Source organism: Mytilus trossulus, chromosome 9 (assembly GCF_036588685.1).
Source record: "Mytilus trossulus isolate FHL-02 chromosome 9, PNRI_Mtr1.1.1.hap1, whole genome shotgun sequence".
NCBI classification, from domain to species: domain Eukaryota; kingdom Metazoa; phylum Mollusca; class Bivalvia; order Mytilida; family Mytilidae; genus Mytilus; species Mytilus trossulus.
In genome coordinates, this window is record NC_086381.1 from 22,570,443 (window position 1) to 22,589,646 (window position 19,204).

The following is a 19,204-nucleotide window of genomic DNA, read 5'->3' on the forward strand; positions in this document are numbered from 1 at the left end:
GTTTAGACAAAGCTAGGAAGAATTTAGAAATGTTTGATTATCATATTTATCTGGTTTAATTAATGTTATTTCGTAACAATGAATTAATTACTGAACAATTAAACAATTAAATAATTAATTGAATAAACAATGATTAGTTTCGTAAAATGAAAAAAAAATGGCCTGCAGCGGGAAGATTTAAAAAGTGTTTAAAAAACCCTATCTTTTTAAGTAATTTGAATGACAAAGATTAATTATTTTCATCTTTGGAAACATGTTAAATTTATCTGTCTAATGCATTCCTGTATAGTATGTCAAGGTTGGCAAATAGGATGTCTCAAGTAAAACTTCTTCACAATTTTAATGACATAAAACTTGAAAAATAGTTATTATTTAGTGACTTATACAAATCCTTCATTAGACGAATGGCTGCAGTGCATGCTGAAGGTGACATGGGCATCACTCACATGGGGTGCTGCAAATTTCAGTACAGGAGAAAGGGTATTTTCACCCTACTACACACATCTCATGTTAATTATCATCATAAATACTTGCTGACTCAGTGCACTTTGCATGTGTAACACGAATGACCGAATAATACTTATTAACCGAATAACACTTGTAATGACCAAATAAAACTTGAAATTTTAATATTAGCACATTTTGGTAACTTTTAAACATTTATTAGTGTATTATGGATGTATTTTTAAAATTAAAATTGATTTAAAGAAAGCAGATACGTTCCTAACTATCATTTAAAATTTAGTGTGCACATCGAACATGGCGGCCGTTGTGATTTCGGTGGCTGTAAACACTAAATTTTAAAAGTTTTTTATGAACTTATCTGATTTCTGTAAATTATTTATAATATAAAAAAGAAGATGTGGAATGATTGCCAATCAGACAACTGTCCACAAGAGACCAAAAATGACACAGACATTAACAACTATAGGTCACCGTATGGCCTTCAACAATGAGCAAAGCCCATAAGTTTTAAAATACATCAATAATACACTATTATATAATAATTAATATTTAGAAGTCACCAATATGTGCTAATAAATAAAATTTCATTCGTGCCCTAAGCGACACATGGTGCTAACGGAGTTGTAATTAAAATTTCAAGTGTTATTCAGTCATTACAAATGTTGTTTCGGATAGTGTTATTCGATTATTTGAGGTACCACACTTTACATATGTCCATGTTTTGATTAATGAAAGCTCCTTATCATTGCTGCACTTTCAAATAAAAGATTGAAGATTAAACAGGGAATTATATTTTTCTACAATAGTTACCAAATGGAACGGTCATTAGGGGTTGACGTCATATATGGGTCATTTTCAAAAAGGTAGAATTTTCAGTACACCCTTGCTAATTTTTTTATTTGCTAATGGAAATTTCAGTTGTAATGGTTTAAATGAAAGCTTGCGGATTTGTGATTCAGAACATTAATAATAAACACGCCTTACATCTATATTGATTAGATTAAACTGCATTTAAGTCTGATTTTGGGGGTCTTTGTGTGCGTACAGTGTCAGAAAAAACACATTTTAAATGATTTTTTCTGATTTTCTGATTGCCGCTTAATTGATATCCGTAAAAGGAACTATTTAAAAACATTAATCATTACTCTAACGACAAATCGTAGCTTCCTTATCATTGTATGTAACATATTATCTACAAACTAAATTCAATCAGCATACGGGAGGTTCATGTCCATCCTGTTACCGCTACGTAAATCAGCCGTTAAATTATTCTCCCTATTATAAAAAAAAAATGATACAAAATTATAACTTTACCGCTTTTATTCATCAGAATGTATTGATTCTTGATTTTTTAGCGGTCTTTAGAGTATAACAAACAACTCTAAAGGTGTTTTCATATCTTTTATCAAGCTTTAATCTAGATTTTGTAATTCATTAGTTGACCATTTATTGAATTTTTCAACATGTCAAGGTAAAGAATTTCAAATTTAATAAAAATAATTAAGCATGAATTCTTCTTTTTGTGGTTTAAAGTTTCTTTAGATAAGTAAGTTTCTGAAAAAATATAATATACAAATATAAACAATACCAAATTTTCACATTATTTTTTCAAAATGGTCACAAAGCAATTTCTTTAATGAAAAATGATTGAAAAAAATAAAACTACCCATAGCACTTCTGTTTTGTACATTTCATAAGCAGAAGATTATATAATTTAGTCAAATACAAACTTATAAACCCATCTTAGTATCATACTGTACATAAATTTCAAGAAAAACAACCAAAAACTGACCAAAGAAAGACTCATTTTTGCAAGAGTTATCCCCCCTTCCAATGTTAATTTCCATAGAAAATTAAAAATGCTGATTTTGAGTTTTCCTCAAGTTAGATTTTATGGGACTTTTTTCTGTGTATATAAAGGGCATACTGCTATAGATTAGAACTAAAACATTTTCTGTTGCAATTAGTTTGAGGTTAAATCTTTAAGTTTGACTGGACTATAATGTTAATTGAACTAACATTTCATATTAATACGCTCTACAGTTTAAAAAATGTTTATCTCTTTTGTGTGTTTTAGAATATGACCAACACAATGTCTAATGGGAAAGAAAAACAGAAAAAGATATAAAGACCCAATTTTATGTGAAATAGAAGAAAGAGAAAGAATTAAGCAGTCTGTGCTACAAGGTAACTATATCTTGTTAATGATATACATGTGTTTCTCTAGAAATAGGGTCTTCTGTATTTGGTTTTACTGTAAGGTTGCAACTTGCTGTCCTAATGACTAATACCACACATTTCTTTTTAATTCATACTAATTTTGTAAACTCATACACACACACACAGTCACACACACATCTTTGTTTTTTACTTTTTTCATTCATTCTGTACGTCGAACTGTTGATATATTTTGAATTTGTATTGACAGATTATACTTTTTAATTTCTTTACCATCAATTTTTGATAACGTATATGATGGGATCATTGCAGTGCTCACAATAAAAGAATGTTCTGTTCAATTTTCCTGGTTTTCTTTTCTTTTTTGCAAAGTTTTCAGAGCAAGGTATTCAGTACCAAGTAGTAGTGGAGCTATAGTCATTGGAAAGGACAAACCAAGTTGTATAGACCTTACAAAGAGCAAAACAGTTCATGAAGTGGAAGGAGAGAGCTCATCTAGCATGACAGAATCTGAATCGTCTACTAGTTCTGATAAAAAGACAAACAAAAAGAGACGAAGAAGGAAAAGACAAAAGCCACAGAGAAAAGTGAAAAAGGTGAGACCATAAATTTTGATTATTACTGTAGTTTAAAGAGTTTGACATTTTCATATTTTTAAAATACATATTTTGTTCATATGTAAACATGTTTACAATTACATGAGAGAAGGGAAATCTTAAAATTATAACTCAAAATGGTTTTATCCAATATCTTGCATAAAATATATGCTGAAAATGCTTTCAATGGAGAATGGTGCCTAGTTTTCCGGTAAAAATTGATGGAACTTCAGAGGGGTATTATACATGATTTCACCTGTTGAATCTTACAATGAAACAAACATAAATAATAAGTTTAGTTAGACACAGCATGAAAAACGATAAATTACATTCAAAATGATTTTATCTTTATTTTTCATTTCCATTCAGGTAGAAACGACAGACAGACATGATGTTGCCAAGCATCTGAAGATAGCTAATGATGTTAGTCATGTAAGTTTTCAGTTAAGTCAATATATTTTATACCCCTGCTTTGAAAAAGGGTGGTATATTGTTTTACCTCTGTCTGTCTGTCCATCCATCTGTCCCATGAATATTTTTCATCACATTTTTCTCAGGAACTACTATACAAGGATTTCTGAAATTTGGTTTCAAGGTTTAAATAAGTATGCTATATCCTTCTTTTGCGCTTTCAGATTCATCACTCGACGACTTCCTGTTAACCGAACACTTGTATGATTTTACACATGAAAGCCGAGTTGAAAATTTTCCTTAGTCACATTTTTCTCAGGAACTACAATTACAAGGATTTCTGAAATTTGGTTTTTAGGGTTTAAATAAGTCAGCTATACCGTGTGATGTGTTTTCAGATTCATCACTCAACAACTTCCTGTTTACTAAACACTTGTTTGATTTTACACATGATAGCCAAGTTGAAAATTTTCGTCACATTTATCTCAAGAACAACAATACAAGGATTTCTGAAATTTGGTTTCAGGATTTATACACGTCAGCTTTCCGTTTGATGCGTTTTCAGATTCATCACTTAACAACTTTCTGTTAACGAAAAACTTGCATATTTTAACACTATTAAAATTATCCAATTGCGGCGGGGGTATCATCAGTGAGCAGTAGCTTGCAGTTTCACTTGTTTTTATAATTTAATTTTCACTAACATGATCAATATGCAAAATTCATTTCGATCAGGTAAAATTATTTACTTTGGTTCCTCTGTCAATTTCATAAACATTGATGTATGATGGTTCTTTTTGTAGCTGAGACATATATTCAAATATGTAATTCAATTTAGGCCAAAAGAAATATGTCTGTTTCCTGCTGCCAAGGCAAATAAATCAGGGTCGTTTTTTTGGTTTGTTTTTTTGAGTTTTTGAACTTCCTGTCAGATTTGAGGTCGGTTAAATGTCATGTTTGGTTAGGGTCCTGTATCCCAAAATGATTTAATCCCTTTAAAGAAGCTTTAATTGAATAATCCTCCCAGTGCCGACATTTTTTAAACCTTAATTGTAGCACATTTGTGCTGGGAGCAACCATTTATTATTTGGGCATAGTAAGATACGGATCTCGATCGGACCTGAAACAAATTTTTCGGGACCGGAAACTATTTTTTCCCTGATTTGAATAAAAAGATCTAGGGTCGGGGGGTTTGAGTCAGGGTCGGTCGGGAAACAGGAAGCAGACATATATTTTTATTTTTGGCCTTACTGGGTTCAAAATGAGATATATTGAAGACCATACATTGACTTCTTGCTGTCTTTTTGTGTTATCTTTTGTTAACATTTACATTTGCACCACATTTATATCTTAATGATTAAAAGGGAGGTAATTGTGTACATGGTTTATATACAAATATGGTAAAGTCAGACTTGAAATTGATACATTGTAATTGATAATTATTTCCTTTCTTCTTTCAGATATTGAGACCAACTATAGATTCCTCTAAAGTTAGCAGTATATGTCAAAACAGATTGACTGTATGTTATGTCTATTGGAAATAATTCTGCTTGCATTTAAAACATTGGTGAACAAGTTCAAAAATGAAGTTGGGATACATTTTTGATATACCACATGCTGAATAAACTGTTGCATGTGATATTTGACGACAATGTCAATAAAAAAAAAGTGAATATTGACCATTTTTCATCTTCAGTCCCTGTAAGATTTTAAAATATGAATTTTTGGTAAAATTTTAATAGTTAACTGTGCTCAGCATTGGCAATGATCTTAACATGTTCTAAGCTTGGAAAGAATAAGTTTTGCATATTGGGAGGCCAATCAATTAAAAGTTTGTATTTAAATTTGTAAATATGTTTACCCTTTCAATCATGGCTAATAACAGTAGCGTTTGTGTAATATGCATTAGTTTAACAAAGGTTTGCACAGAGTTTGGAAGTTTTGTTTTGTTTTTTCTTTCAGAGGAAAATGGGTCTTTTCAACGCAGGAAAGAAATCTTCAACAATATCGAGAGGTAAATATGATGAGAACAACACTGCCTAAGGTTCTGTAAAATATTTAAATGTATTTGTCATTGTGATTTATTATTGCAATTTTAGGAATTGCTACATGTATGCAATGTATGCCATTTTAATATCAACAGGACAGTTGTTACTTTTGCATATATTTCTCATCTTAGCCCTTTGGTTCACCTTGTCCTTTAGATTTTGTAATTTGAAATTTTGAATGAACAGCTAGTATTTTCATTTAAATCTTTTATGAAAGATAGATGGACTGTTATCAGTCAGGGGTACTACTTGTACAAGTTATTTTTATTTTCTTGAAGAAGTAAATTATTAGTCAGGGGTACTACTTGTACAAGTTATTTTATTTACTTGAAGAAGTAAAATAAAATATACTTATATAAGTGAATTTGTAGGATACTTGTAAAAGTGAATTTGTAGGATACTTGTAAAAGTGAATTTGTAGGATACTTGTAAAAGTGAATTTTATTTACTTGTATAGGTAAAAAAATATGGCTTAGTTATGTTCCTTAGACATTCAGATTTTTTTTTGCTTATACGTGTATAAGTGAAAAATTTTAATAAAAATTTTAATAGTCTGCCTTTTTGCAGAGTGTCTTAAATGATCAGTTAAGCATTTTTTCATGGACAATGAAAATCCCATTTATCTTTTATCTTCAGAACACTGCTCAATTACAAGCACCCAAGGAGCAATCTGTGAAGGCCTTGCACAAATTCTTCAGATCTTTGCGCAATCAGTTTCTTTGTTAAATTATTGAGATGAAACATTGAAATCTGAGCTTAGCTGGGAACAATCATTAAAGGCATGTTTTTACATCTCAAAACTTGAGAATTTGTGTTGGATTGTAAAAATAACTCACTGATACAGGTGTATTTTGGAGAAAATTACGGGGAGATAATTTAAATATAATAATTCACTTATATAAGTATATTTTATTTTACTTCTGCCCTGACTGGTTATAAAGACAAAAAAAAAATCATTATCTTTTAATTTGTTATAATCAGTACAACATTACCAAAGTTACATATCTTTTTTTTCTTTTTAGAAATATATATTCCTGATGCAGTGAAGAAAAAAACACAAGAAGATTTAAAGAAGATCTTAAATCAAAGTGACAAAGAAGATGATAACCAGTCACATGATGATCAAATGAACATCAGTCATAGGTCTGTGTATGTCAATCTCAATTGTAATTGCGATTGTTGGGTGATTTTATCAGCGAGTGACTTGCCATTTTGATTATAAAATAATAATTAAATTAGAAGTATGTTTCATTATAATACGTTATTCTGATTGGCTAACTGCACATCACATGTTATTCGTAAGCAACTGCATCAGACAATAACATTTATCATTCATGATGACACAAGGTCCCACAATAAAGTGCACAGGTGAAATAGATAAAACTTGATTAAAATCGTGTTTTCATGAATCGATGATGATCCTAGCTAAAAAATATAATTATAAGTATTGAATGCTTCTTTTTGTAATTTTACAGGGTTGAAAAAGCGTTGACCCTGCGTACATTTTTAGAATGAAGCGCTTCAGCGCTTCATACAAAATGTACTTCGGTCAACGCTTTTACACCCCAATAAATTTACAAAAAGAAGCATTCAATTCTTAATCATAATTATTTATTGTTAAATGCGTATTTTTTAAATTTTTGTCTAAATATTTTCAGTACAGTTGCAACCTATAAGTTTAATTAAAGTACAAGTGAGTTGTTTACCAGAGTGAAAATTGTACACACAAGTCTTTAATATATAGAAGGGAGACAATCCAGCGTCAACAGCCACCTACAGAAGACATAATATATTTGTAAAATGTTTTACTTTAGTCAGCTTTACAGAAAAATGGAAGTATTTCAATTCAACTTATAACACATCTTTTTATATCTACTTACAAATAGAAATGCATTGTTGATTGGCATTAATAAATTGTTTGATATTTTTGTAGCCCTTTGATATTACCAAAACCAAGTTACCGAGCTTCTACCACTAACAGTAACAAGAGGTCTGATCTTGGATACAGAAGTGCTGGTAGTAATTCTATCACACCTTCATCTCCAAAGATTAGAACAACAGTCGGGTAGGATTTGTTTTAAAACCTTAATAACGGTGTCAAATAAATAAGTAGTTGATTAAAATAGATACAACTGTAACTTATCCATGTTCATAATCCAATAAATCAATTCAGAATACAAAAATTTAGATGAAAAAACTAAACAAAATCACTGGAATTCATAATGTAGCCATACTGAGTGCATGGACAGTGTATAGTTAAATGATTATTTAGGATATACTTTACTTCATGATAACTTAATTTATACTAAACTTTTCTATAAAATTATTCATTCATACCTTTTTTAAATTGTTATTTGGATGAAGAGTTGTCTCATTGGCACTCACACCACATCTTCCTATATCTATATATATAGATTTTATCTTGTAGCTCTGCTAGTTGTTTGAGTGCTGCAAGTTCTGAAGATTTGAGAGAAATTTTACCAGAGGTAAAGGACAAGATACTGTTCAAGTACCGGCAGTTTGATTTAGTATCTGATTATAATCTTAGATTAGAAATTTTAAAGTGCTAAAAACAGCTAATGAAAAGCCATGGGAAATGTAGCAATTTCTACCACATTGCATGATATAGTGTTCTTATCTAGAACTTAAAAAAGGGCATGAAATTTTTTTTTTACTAAAAGTGCACTTTCCCCATGTGGACTATACCAGGGCACACAAATAAACTAGTAAATTACACATTAAGTATTTCTCAATAAAAAAGATATTTAAATTTTACAAAGTTAGGTGGTACATAACATATTGATATAAATGTATAATAATTATTCAAGTTGAGCGACTTTTAACTTTGAACTTTAATTTTCATCAAATAAAATTGAGAAAGGAAATGGTGAATATGTCAAAGCGACAACCACCCGACCATAGAGCAGATAACAGCCGAAGGCAACCAATGGATCTTCAATGTAGCGAGAATTCCCCCACCCGTAGGCAGGGGTCGAATTTAAGCTTTTTTGTGTACTGGCCAGCCGGACCAGTGGACTGAAAACGCTACTGGTCCAGCTCCAAATCTACTGGTCCTGCAAAAATGACATTAATTTGACAAACACTAATATAAATGCCAGATGTTTAATTTTGATGCTTTCGTTTACATAAGTTAGACAGTAACAAAGGAATAGTCTTTATTCTGATTTTGATAAAGGCTTTGGTAATCTCAATGATTTTCTTTATCAAAATCAGGATCAAGGACAGAAAAAATATCAACATTGTCTTCCAGGTCATCGCAATCCTCACAACGACTGACTAGGTTGTCTGAAGCGCTGTCCAGAAATATTCCACATTTCAATAGCTGGGACTGGATCAAATGATTCTATATCTTCAGTGTGAAACATAATGAATAAAAGATCTGATAAAACAGTTGGATGCAATTTTGATCGCCAATCATTCTTTGCAAGTTTCATCTCAGAAAAACCCCTTTATGCATCAGCAGAATGAGCAGGAAGGGACAGGATTAAATTATCTTAATTTTTTTGTCCGGCGTTTAACTCCTTCCAAAAATTTACACATTTTACATTGTTGTGAAGGACGCTCACCCGAGATAATAATTAACTTGATCAATTGTAATACCCCTAGTACCGTGTATTTGATTTCACAGGTAAATTGTTTTGTAAACAAACGGAGATTGCGATGAAATTGATTTTTATCGATTAATTTCTACTGGTCCGCCGGACCACCAGCTGACAAAATCTACTGGTCCGACGCAAATTTTACTAGTCCCGGACTACTGGACTAGCGCTAATTTCGACCCCTGCCCGTAGGTGTCCTTCAGCTGGCCCCTAAAAATATGCATAATAGTACAGTGATAATGGACGTCATACTAAACTCCGAATTATACACAAGAAACCAAAATTTAAAATCATACAAGACTAACAAAGGCCAGAGGCTCCTGACTTGGGACAGACGCAAAATTGCGGCGGGGTTAAACATGTTTATGAGATCTCAACCCTCCCCCTATACCTCTAGCCAATGTAGAAAAGTAAAAGAATAACAATACGCACATTAAAATTCAGTTCAAGAGAAGTCCGAGTCCGATGTCAAAAGATGTAACAAAAGAAAATCAATAAAATGACAATAATACATAAATAACAACAGACTACTAGCAGTTAACTGACATGCCAGCTCCAGACCTCAATTAAACTGATTGAAAGATTATGTCTTCATCATATGAATATCAGGCACAATCCCTCCCATTAGGGGTTTAGTATCATACTATCAAAAAATATATGAGAAGAACATAACCCGTGTCATGCCAACAACTGTTTTTTTTAAAGTACACATTTTCTATAAGTTTGAATGCAGATTTTGGCAAACATGAAATTGAATATTAACAAAAATATAAATTATTATTATTCTACAAAAAATGATATAGACGATTTATTGAATCCTCAGTATATATTATATATATTAAACCTTAAAAATACACACATTTCCATTTTTACTATCATAATTGATTGATCCATATTGTATTTTATGTTGTACATCATTTTAATATGAAAATACATTGGCCATTGCAGGAAGGCACTAACTTATTTTTGTTTTGTTTTTCTCTTAAGCTTATTAAATTGTAAATATTTGTTTTTCATGTTTTGTGTGTAAATGGTACCTTACAATTTCAAATGAAGTGCCTGGATAGTTTGAGAGTGAATTAAACAGTATCCATATTTAAAACATTGGCTTTTACCATTTTAAGAATCAGCATGCTATTTTTGGGTCATTTTTACTATTGAAAATTCAACATGTAAATTATCTTGATACTTCCAAAAATTATAATTCTGTTTATCAGTTGGTGTCAATGGTCAATTTAAGAGGACATTGTGCTTTGGAGAGGAAACTCAGTAGATTTTTTTCTGTTTGCATTAATGCATTTTTTGCTGCAAAATTGTGTTTCACAGACTTTGACATTAATACTGGGATTGTTATTACAGGAACCTCCAATGGAAGATATTTCTGAGTTACTTATCAAGAATCTAAACTTAAAACAGTTCTTTCCTGGCAGAAGTAAGCAACATAATTTATATATAGATGTATTTAATGTTATCTGTGTATGGCATGAGCTTCCTCTGTCATTGTTTTATTCTGTTCTGCAAAATATTACAGTTGTCCAGACTGTAGTATTGGACTTCTAGATATTTAATCATATTAACAGATTTTTGATTTGTAGTTATGATAAATGTGGTGAAATGATATCTGTAGTAGTAATTTTATAAAATATGTGTTTCAATATTTGACAGGTGGACAATAAATGCCATACTTGTTAGTACCCAATTATTATACCCCCGCTTTATAAAAGGGGGGGTATATACTGTTTTACCTCTGTCTGTCAGTCCGTCCGTCAGTCCGTCTGTCCGTCAGTCAGTCCGTCCCATGAAACTTTCGTCACATTTTTCTCAGGAACTACACATCCACCCTTTCTCTAATTTGATATCAACATTTATATATGTCAGCTATAATGTGTGATGCGTTTTCAGATTCATCACTTGACAACTTCCTGTTTACCGACCATTTGTATGATTTTACACATGATAGCCAAGTTGAAAATTTTCGTCGCATTTTTCTCAGGAACTACAATACAAGGATTTCTGAAATTTGGTTTCAGGATTTATATAAGTCAGCTTTACTGTGTGATGCGTTTTCAGATTCATCTCTCGACAACTTCCTGTTTACCGAACACTTGTATGATTTTACACATGATAGACAAGTTGAAAATTTTCGTCACATTTTTCTCAGGAACTACAATACAAGGGTTTCTGAAATTTGGTTTCAGGATTTATATAAGTCAGCTTTACCGTGTGATGTGTTTTCACATTTATCACTCGACAACTTCCTGTTTACCGAACACTTGTATGAATTTACACATGATAGCCAAGTTGAAAATTTTCGTCACATTTTTCTCAGGAACTACATAACAAGGATTTCTGAAATTTGGTTTCAGGATTTATATAAGTCAGCTTTACTGTGTGATGCGTTTTCAGATTCATCTCTCGACAACTTCCTGTTTACCGAACACTTGTATGATTTTACACATGATAGACAAGTTGAAAATTTTCGTCACATTTTTCTCAGGAACTACAATACAAGGGTTTCTGAAATTTGGTTTCAGGATTTATATAAGTCAGCTTTACCGTGTGATGTGTTTTCACATTTATCACTCGACAACTTCCTGTTTACCGAACACTTGTATGAATTTACACATGATAGCCAAGTTGAACATTTTCGTCACATTTTTCTCAGGAACTACAATACAAGGATTTCTGAAATTTGGTTTCAGGATTTATATAAGTCAGCTTTACCGTGTGATGCTTTTTCAGATTCATCACTCAACAACTTCCTGTTTACCGAACACTTGCATATTTTTACACTATTAATATTGTCCACTTGCGGCGGGGGTATCATCAGTGAGCAGTAGCTCGCAGTCATCAGTGAGCAGTAGCTCGCAGTCAACAGTGAGCAGTAGCTCGCAGTTTCACTTGTTTAGGTCAAATAAGGGTGATAACATCTAACTATATTCTTATGTCCTGGCAAATACATATTATTGGCAAGAGAATATAGTTTTGATATTGGTTCTTTATTCCTAAATCATCTAAACCAACAGAAGTGTACATTTTTTTATGCCCCATTTATGGGCATTAATGTTTTTTGGTCTGTGCGTCCGTGTCCCGCTTCATGTTAAAGTTTTTGGTCGAGTTAGTTTTTGATGAAGTTGAAGTTCAATCAACTTAAAACTAAGTACACATGTTCCCTATGATATGATATTTCTAATTTTAATGCCAAAGAAGAGATTTTATCCCGTTTTCACCGTCCCCTTAACATAGAAAATGATAGTGTGGATGGGGCATCTGTGTACTATGGACACATTCTTGTTTTATTCAATGGCCAGTTTTGTATTTCCTGTATTCATCACTGTTTATAATTTCAGATTTGTTTGAAGAGACTGTAGAAGAACTGAGGAAGATTATGAAACAGAAGTAAGAGTAATGACAAAGTCCCTACAATTGAATACCAGGGCAATGTTTCATAATATGCTTGTTACTCAGTGTACATTGATATATCAGTCCTGTTTTGTTTTTATCAAATTATTATGTGCTTGATAGCAAGCTCATTAAAGAAATATAAATATACATTAAATAAAAAAATCATAGAAATGGAGCAATCAACTCTCCCATAAACTTTTCACCCAAATGGCATTTTATGATAATAGCTAAGTTGCATAAGTATGTCACATTAAGAGCATTTTGATTATGTTTCTTTGATAGCCTACCCTTCACAAAAGACTAGCTAGGGGAGCTCTGATGAAATTGAGGATAAAGATAACCTATGTCAAAACAAAAGATTACAAACTGTATAGCTATAGATTATTCACTTTTAATTGGCAATAATATTTAATTTTGATCTCTTGCAGTTCTTTTAGTTCCACCCCAATCTCAAAGAAATTACATGTCCAGCAGGTAGATTCCGTGAAAAGATCACTTCTTGACGTATATTCTCCAGCAAAGCAACAAGGTAAAACATAATAAAGTAAAAAGTTGGAAAAAGTACTGTATTGCCCAATAGATTTTTAAGATATTTGACCTCATTTTGTTTTGTTTCAGAAACCTATATTATGTCAAAAATTAAATCACAATCCCAATTCAGAAAGCTTGAACATTGTGTCCAAACTTACCCCAACTGTTTAAGGTTAAATGTCTACTGTCGTATCAAGCTGCACTCAGCAAAGCATTTTATCCTGTTTTATACACAAGACTTTTAAATATATTGAAATGTGAAAATTCTACTATTGCTTAAGAGAGATGAAATATATTTAAAGGATATTCCAACTCATAAATCAAAAACAAACTGATAATGCTATGGTAAAAAAACAAATATAACGAAAAAAAACAACAACAGTACACAAAACACAACACAGAAAACTAAAAGACTTAGCAACGTGAACCCAACCAGAAATGAAGGTTGATACCTCAAGAAAGGTAAGCAGATCCTACTCCACATGTAGCACACATTGTGATGCTCATGTAAGTATAAGAAAAGTCTAATTCAATAGGTCAAATTCAAGTGTGATACAGTAGCTTTAAGGAGAAATCATGATACACAATATTTTCTTAAACAGTTTGATATGATAGGCTTTAGGATTAATTATAATAAACAATGATCTTATAAATTTCCACAGGTAATGTCAAGGTACCTTCCAGACCATCAAGTGTCAAGATTACATCATCAACCAATATGTCAAAGTCTCCAAGGATGTCAAAGATTCAGCCTTGTACAACAATGCATAAATCAACCAGATCATCTATGAACTGTGAGAAATATCTCTTCCCTAAAACAAATGCTATAACATATGAATCTGCTTCCCAAGAAAAACAATATTTAGATGGAAAAACTCTTATAAATAGGTGTAATAATCCTCCAATCTACAGCATGGCTAATATAAGTCACAAACATTCATCAACGGTAACTCAGTCTCCTCGTAAATACCTTAGAAAAGACTCGGATGCAAAGACTTTGTTGAAATGCAATGATAAGATGATAGCAGAAGCTTGTCACCAGATGGAGCAGTTAGCCTCTAAACCTCAGCCAATGGAAACAGATGATTCAAATACTTCAGATTCAAATGCTTTGAATTTGTTAAAGGTATAAATTATAATAAATTAGATATAAAAAAACATTCATGTGCAAATAATGGTGGATACAGGTCTTTCAAAAAAGGAAAGTGGGTTATAGTCCTCTACTTGCTAATCTGCTAAATAAAATTCCTTTTAAAAGCATGTAGGAAACAATGTATCTGCCAACATTGATTTAAAAGAGATAGCTAGATACATATTTATTATTGTAAAACCTGTAATTATCATGATTATTTACTTAGTTAAATTTACCCCAAAGAAATCCTTTATAACAAAGATTTCAATAAGGACAAATGATTGACTTAATAGTTGTTTCAGATTTTGCTTCATTACTTTGATGAATGGCTGATATTAAAAACATTACTGTTTTTCAAGTTAAAGTTGATATTTTGATATACTGTCATTTTTTAGCTCTTGAACTGGTACCTCTCAACTCTACACTGTTTAAAAGATTGTGTTCCTCATTTACACAGTGGCTGGGGACATCTGCCTTAGCTTAGCAATCTTTTTCATATATTCATTACATTACAGGAAAATTCAGTGACCTTTTTTGTTTTGCTTTTAAGTTTTATCTATCTTATTCAGCAAGATGAAGCAAAGAAAATGAGAAGACAGGTGAGTTATCATGGTTATACACTTAGAGAAATTCAGAGAGATATTTTAAGCTTATTGCCAGATGACATTGCACAAAACAGTTCCCAGTCATCAGGTTACCAAGGCAGCCAGAACAGTAGATATGGACATGAAGAACAGACATCTAGGATAGCTGATCAGGTATGTGTCGGTAGGATAGATAATCATTCTGAGGTTTTTTATGTTCACTCAACTGACTCTTTAACAGTCAAATGGTATTTTCAGATAATTTGTAAATGTTTACATAGATATTTCATATTACTAAATGTTATGACTTGAATTATTTTTTTTGTTTTTTCCCCACTTCTACATGTTCTAAGAGTGTATTTATTTATTGCTGATATTGATCAATTAAGTATTGCAAATAATCCAAAATTAACCAAAAGTATTCATTCATGTAAGTTGTAAATTGATATAAAATATTTTTGCATGTGGACCCATTTAAGGTGATACCAAACACCTTGACTAAAATTAATTTGGCTCGTTTAATTTTCATAAAATTTGGACAAAATATTTACTTTGACCCTTTGACAAAAATGTAAAAATTTCAAGAAAAATTGAACCACACCCTTTCTCAGAAAAATTTCATTGGATATATAGCAATTTGGCAAACACTAATTTGATTATTGAGAATTTCTTGACAATAGAAAATGATTAAAACATTTAGCTGATTTTACAGAACTATCTCTGTGTAGTGTTAGGTACAACCTTAAGACTTTCAAAAGCAAAAGCAAAGAAATCAAATGTTTAGAAATGCATATCCAATAAATAACTGATTTCTTTCATTATACAGACTACAAGGAATACTACCTATATGCCACAGTTTCATACAAATAACCATGGCGATGGCAATGTTACTGATTACAAAGAAAACGTTTGTGAGGTAAATTTAACTTAAAGGGGGCTTGCGGGTCTAAATCATTTTTTTTATTTAATATAAGATTTCGCTAATTTTTTCTAAAAATGAACTTTATCTTATACCTAATGAAAAAATAAAATAAAAAAGAGGGGTTACCAATCATGTATGCTCACAATCTGCCTTCAAAAGAAGCATATATTTTTGTAAAGGCACTTTTTTTCTGTTGAACTAATAGGAGAAAAAGAGGTATTATCGAAATAAAAAAAGAACTTAATTACAGAAATTGCTAAAATTTTACAATTATTTAGATAATGTATAGCTTATTCGAAAACAATAATAAAAAAATATAGGTCACCGATGAGTAAAAAAAGATATTTCAATTTTAATGCCAAAAAATAGCATTTTTTGCACCAAAGGGAGACAATTTGGAGCTTTTTCAATGATATAAACATTTTAAAAGTCATCTGGGGCCAAACTGAATTGATATTTTTGGTTAAATTTTGTATCATATCATTAAGTAATAACTAAAAGTGTAATAAATAAAAGGAGTAGGTCAGGTAAGGGCTGATTTTTGCCTCAATTTCAGGTTCATCTAACAAAAGATTTTTGGCACTTTTTAAACACTAAAGTGTCCATTTCAGTTGATTCTATAAGTTTTTTTTGAAAGAATTTAATCGATATAGTCTTTAAAAACGCTTTGATTCAAGCTTAAATATTAAAAATCTATCAAATATGCCCAAAAATTTCACTTTTCAGATGGTTTTTGTCAAAAATAAAAGTGGCCGCATCTGTGTTCATTCTCAACCTTTATATATGTTATGTATTATCATCAAATACAACTAAAATTTCAATATTAATAATGAACACAAATGCAGCCACTTTCATTTAAGACGGAAACCTTTCTAAAATTTAACTTAAATACTAATATTGTGATGATTTCAGAAATTTAGCATGACTAGAACCCGATATATGTGCCTTGTATTGTCAAAAACAGTCCATATTTATGTACCAGAAGCATTCTTCTTTCCAATAAATAACTAAAAGTTTACATTTTAACAATTTTGTAAAACTACTATATTTTGGGGCCAAATAGCAGTCTTACTGGACCTACTCCTTTGTTATGAAAAAAACAAAAATGTTTAATTTTTTGCTGAAATATTTTTACCTGTGAATCTCCTTTAGTCTTTAAAAAAATTGAGTTTGAGGATATAAACAACCGCTAGGTACCCTAGGCATGTTTATAAACATGATCAACATGTGTGAAGTAAAATCTCTTTAAAAATAAAAGCTAAAGAAATATCCGAAAAATACACCAGTGATAAAGGAAATAAAAAAAAAAGATGTGTTGTGATCCCCATTGAGACAACTATTTAATATAGATAAAAAAAAAATTAACATAGATAAAAAAAAAAAAAAATAATAGTGTAAGCAACCACAGGTCACCTAGGCATGTGTACAGACAATTTGCTGCTTTTATAACTAATTAATTTATCCATTTATATTTTCTCTAACTCTCAAACCTGCATGTGTGATCATCACACATGTTTTTTTTCAAAAACTATCAACATATTATTAAGTAGTACATGTAATTGATTTGTCATACATTTCATTATGAGCACTGTATAGGCAATGATTGATGTTGAAAATGGGTCCTCCCAAAAATGTTGATAATCAGCAAATGTAGAAAAGACATTTATGTTTATTCTATGACGAGTATCTGTATCATTATGTGAGAAGCCATCCCTTGCTTTCTAATACAAGTAAATTTTATACATAATTTGTTTTTCACAGAATATGGACATTTTAGACTATTTGGATGGTCCTCCACCTCAGCCTGAGACCAGAGTGAGGAAGCAGACAAATCCTAGACAGGTGAAATCAACAACAGATACTGATGGAATACAAATGTGGGTTCCTCCAAACGTACATGTTGTATTACTGCCAAAGAAACCAACATTTGAATCACCAAGTCCAGAGAAAATGAGACCAAGATTTATGCACTAAATATGATTTTCTGTTTAGAACTTACTCACATTCATTGATAATGGAATAGATATGTGAATGATATATAGCAATATTTATATATTTTCTCATGTTTCATGCTAATTTAATATTATAAAGCCTATGAAATTTGCTAAGAATTACTTTATTTGAAACATGCAATTTTAAACATTGCATGCATGTTGTGATACTAGTCTCAAAAGAGAATTAATTTGTGATTTAGTTATTAAACTTGGTAAAGTATTTAAGGTAAAAATGCAGTTATTCTATTAGTGAGCACATGTTTATTCAGTTTGTTATATTTATTTATGGTAGAAGTATACCTTTGTTTTTCTTGTGATTTATTTAATTTTTTAATTTGTCATTGTTGAAATTTTCTAAATTTTAATTTTCTGTATTATTGTTTTAAAAAACAATTAGTACCTTTAAGCCATTAAACATTATACCTTTTTTTTTTTGTTATATTTAGACAAATGAATTATAACCTGGTGAAGCTGACTGGGTTAATGTGATCTTATTTTTTTTGTAGTTTAAAATATTCTGAGCTATTTTAATATGATAACCTATTTGAAAGATTGCAATTTTTTTTATAACAGCAGTATTATTAACTAATAGTTTTTTGTTTTTGTTTTTCTTTTATATTGTTTTTGTTAAGATTTTGCTTTGGGTTTTTTTTTCAAAACTTTTTAGTTATGATTTCATTTTTTTGCTAGATCTGTTATTGATAAGTTTTTATTTATCATTTCATTTTGTTTCTGTTATTGAAAATAAACTGTTACTAGTAATAAAATCTATTACAGATAGTGTGATTTTATTTTTACCTGCAAAACCTGTTAAAAAAAGAAAGAACTATTCATTTCTCCTCAGAATATGAATGAAATATTTGCAATTGCATTGGATATTAAACAAGCAGCAATTAATCATATTATCAATATGCATATCCAAAGATGTTTCACCTTTAACTATCTCATGAGAGACAATATTATGGTCATTGTATTTCATTTTTGTCTCCCATGGAACAAATATTGCAGAATACAAGACAAAGATCCCAATCTGGCAGTGGCAGTGTAATCTATTTGTATAAAGCTATATTTTCCAGGAGGTAGAAGAGCTGAAAAATCCAGATCTCTGAAAACTGACGTTAATGTCGGATGTCTGACCTTATTTTCATGCTTCATTGAATTCATAAAAAGATAGAATACATGTCCTACAGACCGTGTTCACCTGACCTTGACCTAATTTTAATATTTCAGTGAACAATGCTTGTTTTTTTATTGGTTCAGTTTCACTTTAATACTTTAACTGAAAGTTCTTAGATTTGAAATAGTATGCAAGTTCTAT

The 19,204-nt window shown here is 30.8% G+C and overlaps 1 protein-coding gene across 4 annotated transcripts; it reads left to right on the top strand.

Moving 5' to 3' along the window:
* Positions 1–7: 7 nt before the first annotated feature.
* LOC134685324 (uncharacterized) lies at positions 8–18,451 on the top strand. Of its 4 annotated transcripts, none has more exons than XM_063544994.1 (16): positions 8–31; positions 2,543–2,652; positions 3,016–3,239; positions 3,609–3,671; positions 5,111–5,170; positions 5,613–5,664; positions 6,721–6,841; positions 7,632–7,763; positions 8,127–8,184; positions 10,678–10,750; positions 12,669–12,717; positions 13,152–13,252; positions 13,917–14,380; positions 14,956–15,144; positions 15,797–15,886; positions 17,654–18,451. In XM_063544994.1, the coding sequence occupies exons 2-16, from the start codon at positions 2,565–2,567 to the stop codon at positions 17,864–17,866; spliced, it is 1,977 nt and encodes a 658-aa protein (XP_063401064.1). In that variant the 5' UTR covers positions 8–31; positions 2,543–2,564; the 3' UTR covers positions 17,867–18,451. The 4 variants fall into 4 exon arrangements, with proteins under 4 accessions (XP_063401064.1, XP_063401062.1, XP_063401061.1 ...); XM_063544992.1 differs by lacking the exon at positions 8–31 and adding an exon at positions 150–210 and having other exon boundaries at positions 17,654–18,450; XM_063544991.1 differs by lacking the exon at positions 8–31 and adding an exon at positions 152–184.
* The last annotated feature ends 753 nt before the right edge of the window (positions 18,452–19,204 follow it).

Excerpts from the sequence above, each read along its gene's own strand:
- LOC134685324 (XM_063544994.1), top strand. The coding sequence starts at position 2,565 with ATGGGAAAGAAAAACAGAAAAAGATATAAAGACCCAATTTTATGTGAA. Across the intron at positions 2,653-3,015 it reads TAAGCAGTCTGTGCTACAAG|TTTTCAGAGCAAGGTATTCA; the intron begins GTAACTATATCT and ends TTTTTTGCAAAG. Across the intron at positions 10,751-12,668 it reads ACAGTTCTTTCCTGGCAGAA|ATTTGTTTGAAGAGACTGTA; the intron begins GTAAGCAACATA and ends TTATAATTTCAG.